Source organism: Astatotilapia calliptera, chromosome 2, assembly GCF_900246225.1.
Source record: "Astatotilapia calliptera chromosome 2, fAstCal1.2, whole genome shotgun sequence".
Classification (NCBI taxonomy): Eukaryota; Metazoa; Chordata; class Actinopteri; order Cichliformes; family Cichlidae; genus Astatotilapia; species Astatotilapia calliptera.
The window spans coordinates 19,060,828-19,068,904 of NC_039303.1; the positions used below are offsets into that span (position 1 = coordinate 19,060,828).

At 40.9% G+C, this 8,077-nt stretch overlaps 1 protein-coding gene across 1 annotated transcript; it reads right to left on the reverse strand.

Moving 5' to 3' along the window:
* Positions 1-162: 162 nt before the first annotated feature.
* cenpu (centromere protein U) lies at positions 163-7,978 on the reverse strand. Its single transcript, XM_026186140.1, has 14 exons — positions 7,659-7,978; positions 5,444-5,498; positions 5,200-5,287; positions 4,895-5,102; positions 4,651-4,797; positions 4,328-4,412; positions 4,163-4,240; positions 3,978-4,068; positions 2,559-2,685; positions 2,206-2,284; positions 1,730-1,777; positions 894-955; positions 580-736; positions 163-496 (listed from the first exon to the last, which is right to left on the reverse strand). Exons 1-14 carry the CDS (start codon positions 7,661-7,663, stop codon positions 422-424), a joined length of 1,305 nt encoding a protein of 434 aa, XP_026041925.1. The 5' UTR covers positions 7,664-7,978; the 3' UTR covers positions 163-421.
* Between the last annotated feature and the right edge of the window lie 99 nt (positions 7,979-8,077).

Genomic DNA, 8,077 nt, shown 5'->3' on the forward strand with positions numbered 1-8,077 from the left:
GTTACCAACAATCCCTTCTCTTTTCTGCACAGGCAGGTGAAATGCTGTGACAAATAATTATCAGAAGCTCCGCGGAAATCCCAGTAACAGTTCAGACTGCTTCCGGAATTTCTTTCCTTTTGTTAAATAAAGAAAGTAACTGAACTACACACGCACACAAACTCTGGTTCCGTTATTTGAATTTATTAAATACAATATGAATGTATTCATATTATTAATCTATAAAACATGTCACATTCTTCTAGTAATCATCCAGTTTACATTTATGATCTAAATGAACAGGACAGTGTTATATACAAAGCCTTATCTACACCATACATTACAATCCAAACCGTCAAGCTGCTTCCAGCCTCTCATCTCATATTGTGCAGTCTCTGGGAGCTTTAAACGTTCTGCATTTGTGTCATTTCCCAGACTCATTTTAAGTCTCTTTTCTCTCTGCTGTTTTAATGTGCTTCGTCTCCAAGAGCAGAGCTGGTAAGCTGGAGGCCCCGTACTGGAAAAAGGAACCAGAATTCAGCTCATCATTGAAATACACAATACAGTATTTGGGTATTTAATGTTGTTGTGCATCTCTACCGTCTCTTTCTCATTGGGGTGTTTTTGTCTGTAGTCCAGGTACTGTCGGTTGAGCTCTCTGATGTCATGGAGGAAGGCCTGGCTTCGTCTCAGGTCAGCTAACCGCTGCTGAAGTTCAGCTTTCTCCTTCTCCAGCAACCATGCCTGCCTCTCAGCTCTGTTAGAACAATCACACGAGGTCAGCAGTCAGTGAAAGGAAAAGAATGTAAACTTTTACATTCTCCAAGACCTAGTTCTTTCACATAAATGACTCTATAAAGACATAAAAGTTATAACAGGCTGTTTGTAAACCATGTGTGTGAGCTGCTGCTCACCTCATCATCTCATGCTTGGCATCAAACAGTCTCTGCGTGTTTTTACGGATCAAAGAGCCCACCTAACACAGAACAATGGAAACAAGCACTTTACCCAACCTACAGAAATACAAGCTGCTCTGTTATCCTTCAGTGCAAAGTATGGACGCTGACTTTGAGCTAAACATAGGCATCAGTACTCTGACATAAAATCACAGTAACAGTATGTTCATGTCTAACACATTCTGCCAGCTCATACGGAAGGTAAGGAGGCGATATGGAACGATTAAATGACTAAAGTTCTCGTCTTATCTTCCAAGAGTATAAAGTGGATTATTGTCGTGCAGACTAGAAGTTCAAGGACACACAGAAACGTCAAAATGAGCCTATTGATCTGATTTTGACCGTTTTGAATGAGTCAAAGTTGAGAATCATTAACTAGCAGGGAGGTGGTGTGGTTAGATGCTTATGTAAATTCATCGTGATGGGAAGTTTAGGACTTTAATGAGTTCTTTGAACTTTTTCCAGTGCAATGATTGTGCAGCACAAATCTTTAATGACTTAAAAACCAAACAAATCAAAAAACAAGACTTTGTTTGAATCCATTTAGGATTTCCTCCAATCCACACAGGGTCAAAAGAACACAAATATACACACACAATAATATTTAATTCAATGTCCATTAACAAACTGCAGCTTGACTGAGTGCGTTTGGTAGCCTGATCGATCCATTCCAACCAGTCCCGATGTGTGTTTGGGATCCTTGATCAGAGGTGGCGTACTAACATGCTACTAGGGTCACAATTTAGTATTTTACCATGCTTACATTAGTAATGCTGACCAGACGTCATAATTACCTTGTTGTTTTCTCTTTTTAAAACCTTGAGCTCTTTAAGTGAAGTGATCTGAAAGAGACAAATACAGTGTTTGATTTAATGATGGCTGATCAACAAAATGCTGCTGTCTATTAGACTCAATTCATGGAGAAAACAAATCCAAGTTATATCATAAGTCCATTCGTGACATCTAGAGTTTGAAGTAGGATCGACTACTTATTATGTCGTTAGATGAAAAAGGCCTTGTAGGGACCTCCCTGCATTTCATGATGTTTAATGTCAGTAACCAACAAAATACTTAGCATTACAATTGTCACTGTAATCCTGTCCTTCTATAGTGCTTTACACTCTAATATGGCTACACAATGTATGAGTTACTGGTATTACACTGTTGGTTTAATCCAGCTTGTAGCATCCTTCAAAACAACACAGAGTAAAGCTGTGTTGTCCTTGACAACCTCTGTTTGACATCATGACCAGAATCAGGAAAGTCTGACCTTTTCTGTGAGTTGGTCTTTGACATTGCTGGAGAAACAATCAATGGTGTGTCTGACAGCTTTAGACCCCACAGACTCCCTGAAAGCAAGCAGAACAAAGTAATGCTACTGGCAACCTGAATGATTACCTCTACCAGCATGCTTGCAGTTTTCTTGCATCCTGACTCAGCCTTTGAGCTTTTCTAAAGTAAACATCATTGCTTCAATATTTATCTGTGATAGATATCTGTGTGAAACACAGCTGCTGTCAATGCAAAGGCGTTAATAAAAATGACTGTAATGTGTACTTAAAGCCTAGATTACAGGCTACAGAGACGGTCACGGTGAATGAGCGTTGAATTTTGGAAATTTACCTGTACTGCTCACAGAAGTCAAGGAAGGAATCCAGCAGCACCTCCAACTCTGTCCCTCTGTGTTGGCCTCGTTTCTTCCTCCTCTGCTCGCCTGTGCTGGCCTGTTCTGGTTCTCCGGATCCACTGCCTTCGAGGGGAATCATCTCCATTATTTAATCACTCTGAGCAATAATTTTTTAAGGAAAAATGTCAATTACAATTAAATTACAGTAATATTAAATAAAGCACAGGGCCAGGCTCACTGAGATACTTTTCCCAGTGATGTGGTTAGAGTCTGTTTCGGTTCTTTCTGATGAAGGCCAACTGTGACTGCATCAGCCACACATGGGCAAAATCAATCCATACATTCACCTCCTTAGTTTGGATTCCAGTTATTTTAGCAATATAATTCATTAATGTCTCTACTTTATCCTAACAATGATATTATGAGCACATAGTAGCATTGTGTGGTTATACTGGCTGCTTCCTGTCTGGGCAAAAGGTGTGGCCAGGTGCAGTTATGTTATTTTGTGTTTGTTTCCCTCTGTGAGTAAATGGTTTGGCCAAACCACTGTTACCCTCCTTTGTCTTTGTGCTCAGTTTACTCATTTAAGTTTCTGGAAGTCACTTTTTGAGTAGTTATGCTTAGTTGAGCTTCTTTATGAATCCACAAATTTTATTTTTAAATTTGTCTTTTTGGGGGGTAAAATGGTGTAATTGGCTGCTTGGTCCATCACACCAACAGTTGATACAGTTCAGAAACAAATGTTTGTTGTGTTAGTTACAAAAAAACAACAACAACAAAAACCCCCACAACAACATGTGATCAGAACCTTTGCAGTAAGGCGACAGTGTTGACTACAACAGCCTCCCACCTTCATGCCAACTGCATGTTTTGTGAAACACTGCCACAGATACTGATTACAAATACACTCATTGGACATTTCATTAGGTACACCTGCATAGTGTTGGGTTGGACCCTCTGTTGTTTTCTAAAATGTTGCAATTTCTACAATCAGGAATGTGATGGAAACATTCCACAGAGATTTGCTCCACAGTGATATGACAACATGTTCAAGAAACCAGTTTGTCGCGATTTGAGCTTTATGACATGACGTGTTATCGTGCTGGAGGCAGCTATCAGAAATGGGTACACTGTGGTCATAAATGGATTCACATAGTCAGCACCAATACTCAGGTATGTATTTGCTTTTAAATAAAGTTGATAATACTGAAACCCAAGGTGAGCCAAGAAAATATCCACACTATTACACCGGCACCAGCAGCCTGAACCATCAATACCAGGCAGGTCATGCTTTCATGCTGTGTGTACCAAATTCTGACCCTTACATCCAAACGCAGCAGCAGAAATGAAGTCTAATCAGACGTTATGCATTGTAAAAGTGATAACAGACAGTAACTAGTTCTCTTTGCTCTTACCTGATGAAGACTTCCTAGCTTTGGATTTCTCGTACAAAGACTTTTTCATTCTTCCCAAGCTTCCCCTCACGGCCTTCTTTGGACTTGGATTCTGAGGAAATGACATGAAGAAAAAGATGCAAAGTTAGAATATAGCCCATATTTGCCACTGTTGCTCAAAGCTCTGTGCTAATGCTAGTCCATACCCAGCTGGAGTCTACATCCACATCCTCCTCATCAGATGAAAGCACTCGCCTGCTCTTCTGTGGGGCGGGGCCAGAGCTCTGGAACAAATCATTATTTTCAGCACATCTGACATCTCAACTCTATTTTTATTTGAAAGGCTTTATGACCACACAAGAGCTCCTCACCTGTGACTGACTGTCACTTGATCTTCCACTAGCAGACTCACTTTTTCTCTTCTTGTCCTCCTTCCTTTGCTGATTATTCACAGGCCTAGTGGGACACGGACAGACACACACACAGATAAATAAACCAGTAGGGATATAACATAAAAGTCAGTCACTTCAGCATCATTACTCAGACAGTCAAGTTCAAGTTGTTTGTTTAAGTTCTTCCAGAGTGGGGGGGCAGCTTCTGTACTCACAGTCATAAATATTTGGGTAAGTAGAAAGGAGCTTCTAGAGCTTTGAGGGGTTTTTAATGTCATCACACTCTTTGTACAGGGCCTCACCTTGCACTTCTCCTCTTGGCAGGCTTCTTCCCAATTAAACGCTTCTGTATGGCTTTAGGAGCAGGCTGACTGTCCTTCTCTGGGACAGATTTATGTACCTCCACATGTGGCTCTGCTTGTTCATCTGCAGTGGCTTCCTTCTCAGGGCTAACCGGTGCATACAGGAGGTTTAAAAAAAAAAAAAAAAAAGAAGTCAGCACTCACGTCACAATAAACTAGTAAGTGCACATTAACTATACCTTACCTGGTTTGGCCCTTCTCACCAGCACTTCTCCTGCCCCTCTCTACCTTCTTTTCTTCCTTCCTATTCTCTCGACCTTCCTCTGCCACATTCCTCTTTACAGCAGATCCACGCTGTCCGCCGGTGGCCTTTCCTGGGTTTTCTGGTCTGTTCTGTTCTTCTTCAGGCACATTTAAATCTTCTTCCATGGCGGTACTGTGCAGAGGGTTGCCTGGGCAACACAAGCATCATGTGGTCAGCCAAAGTTCATTAGGAGCAGAAAATGTATAACAACACATGACAAAGGTACTCAGATTCAATAGTCTTACCATAATTTATCTGTAACCCTGCCAGGAAGCTAGCTTTGTCTATAGAGGACAGGTTGGTGGAATCCATTTGATCAAAAGCTGACGCTTTCTAAATTTGAGCAAAACAGTGGAATAAAAGTATAATTAGGTGCTTTAAAAAGTTGCCCCACAACAACTATTTTTACGTGTTTTTCCTCAACGATGCAGCAAACAAAAGAAGGACCAATCGATCTGATCACACTGAACCAGTCATGGATGAACTTACTTCGCTCTCCACTGGAGGCGCTGCCGACACTCTGGTTCCCCGTCGCTTTTTGGCACTGCATAAACAAAAGGCCATATGTTATTACAGTTTTTTCTGAATGCTTAAACCCTAACTGTGATTCCTGTAGCACAATCTCTAAAACTATTCAGACTTATAGCAAAACCACTCACTGAGTTTGCAAAACTAAAAGCACAAAAACTGCTTTGCACTCAGTTTGCAATTTTGTAACACACACTTTGCAAAACTGTAGGCACAATTCACTGCACAACACTCAATTACCAAATTTCCAACACAGTCCTAGCAAAAGTATACACATGTATGGCTATCATTAACACTAACTTGCCAACTGTCTGGCACACTTTCACACGTGAAAACTTTTTTAGATAATTAGTTCACTTTGCAATCAGCCTAAGCACTATAATACAGGTAAGCTGTGTGTGCGGAGTACAATGGAGGGAGCAGAAAGAGTGAGAAGTAGAGGAGGCCGAGGAAGAGGACGTGGAGGTGAAGAAGTAGGATGAAGAGGACGACAAGGACAAGGAGGAGCAAGAGGAAGACGAGGAGGGGGGAGAGGAAGATGAGGAGGGGGGAGAGGAAGGGTAGGAAGAGTAAGAAATAGAATTGCTGATGACATCAGAGCTACAATAGTGGACCATGTAATCAACCGTGGAATGACCCTGAGGGTAGCTGGCCAACGGGTCCAGCCTAACTCGAGCTGCTACACTGTAGCAAGTACCATAGGGACATCTTGAAATGAGAATCGGTTAGTACAGTCACTTCGCACAAAGATTTGTAGCACTGCCATAAGCCAATGAGAAACACACCAATACCATTGATGTAAAAATACTGAAATTGTTACTTTACAGAATTGCTAGATGACCAGATGCTGGGGGCAGAGGAAGCATGTTCACTGCAGACCAAGTAACCCATATAGTCATTATGGCGATTGCAAATAATCCTATACTTGGAAATAAACACTTGTGTTTGTTTTGATGTGTTTGAATAAAAACCAGTACTTGAAGTTTGGATCCCTCTATGCTTATGGATCTATGACAGAAGTATGAGCTCAAACTGACATAGCCTACCTTGTGCACAGAGAAAGCAAAAGCCAGATGTGTTTTGTATTCATACCATCAGTGTGCAGTTGGTGCATTGTGTGCTTAGTAGATGATGGCTTGTGTGTACTGTTTGATACGGAAACACCATTTTTACGAAGGTGTGAAGAGTTAATCTAGCTGTGTTTGCTTTTGCAAGAGAACTACAATGTTTTGATTATTGGGTGACAGGTTTTCTTATTTGTGTGAAGAGTTTTGCAAAATTAGCCAATAGTTACAAAAAATGTGCTTAAGCAATCAGAAAAAACTGTAACTGGCTCTGGATGCTGGGTTTGTTCACCTACCAGCCTGGTTAAAGAACGCAAGGCTGTGGTGGAATTCTTACCTGGATAGACCCAGGTGAGGCTATATCGATAACGAGAGCCGGTTATATTCTTAAAATACTAAAAGGAAAGTGCTTCATGATTACCTCCTTTAGCAGAGGACTGTCACTTATGTTAATAGAGTAGATAGGCTGTCCCACACTTTACAGTGACACACCACCCAACCATTCAAGACAAACCATCACTCGATAAGTGGCTCACATCGTGTAAATACTCATCTGGGTTTCCTATTTCATGCCACAGTCAGCTGATATATTTTAAACCTTCCACGTTCTACGTTACACCCACATGTGAAATAAAAACATTGAGCCAGTGGCAAAATGTGCTTCTTATTAAGAGGCCGGCTCTTGTGCCGAATGTAGATTAAAAGAAATAAGAGCTTATCTGCTACATCGTTGTTGTTGTTTTTTTTTTATTGAATGTGAGCAAGCTCAGAGAGATGGTGATCAACATCAGAAAGAAGAGGGCGGCCATACAAATACTGAGAACTGGCTGTACATATAAAGCAGGCTCTGGCTCTGTGAATGGCTCCAAACGAAGCACTTTTGAAGCTGTGACCGCCATCACGGAACAGATACATACCACTAGTTGTCACACTCTATAACACAAGTGTGTTTCTCTTTTCGTTATTCGACAGTATAACTTCCCTCACTGACATCATGCTAACAGCAGCAGGTCAACGAAAAGTTTCTTTTAGCAAACAAGGTGTTCCGGTATGTATAAAGAAATATTTCTTGTAGTGTTGAAATGTTAGAAATCAAAACGGAAAGTTCTCACCTCATTGCGAACAACTGTAGGTTTAGTACGTTATATAAGCTGTTCGTCGGTCGGAGGAGCTCAAACAGCTTCCCGCTGCTCCCGCAAAATAGTTCAAGTTCCGGACTGTACCATTCCAGTCACACAGGGGTGTAAAATAATACAATAAAAATGTGCAAGTGGGGGTTATAGAGATAAATTAACTGCATTCGAGACTCAACTTTAACTTTGCCTTAAGTTGCTTTGAATTCACTATATTCGAAAGAATGTTTACAGTGAGAATAAAAAAAAAAAAAAAAGCCAACCCCACAGCGGATTTGAACAGTCCTTATTTCTACGGAATGCGAAAAAGACCATAAAGAACTTTTTTCGAACCTTCGAAAGCAACGAAATCTGGGACACAAATCAGTGACTGATGTCAATACAAAAACAAATGCGAC

Excerpts from the sequence above, each read along its gene's own strand:
- cenpu (XM_026186140.1), bottom strand. Across the intron at positions 4,241-4,327 it reads CAAGTGACAGTCAGTCACAG|AGCTCTGGCCCCGCCCCACA; the intron begins GTGAGGAGCTCT and ends GATTTGTTCCAG. Across the intron at positions 2,285-2,558 it reads GACTTCTGTGAGCAGTACAG|GGAGTCTGTGGGGTCTAAAG; the intron begins GTAAATTTCCAA and ends GCTTGCTTTCAG.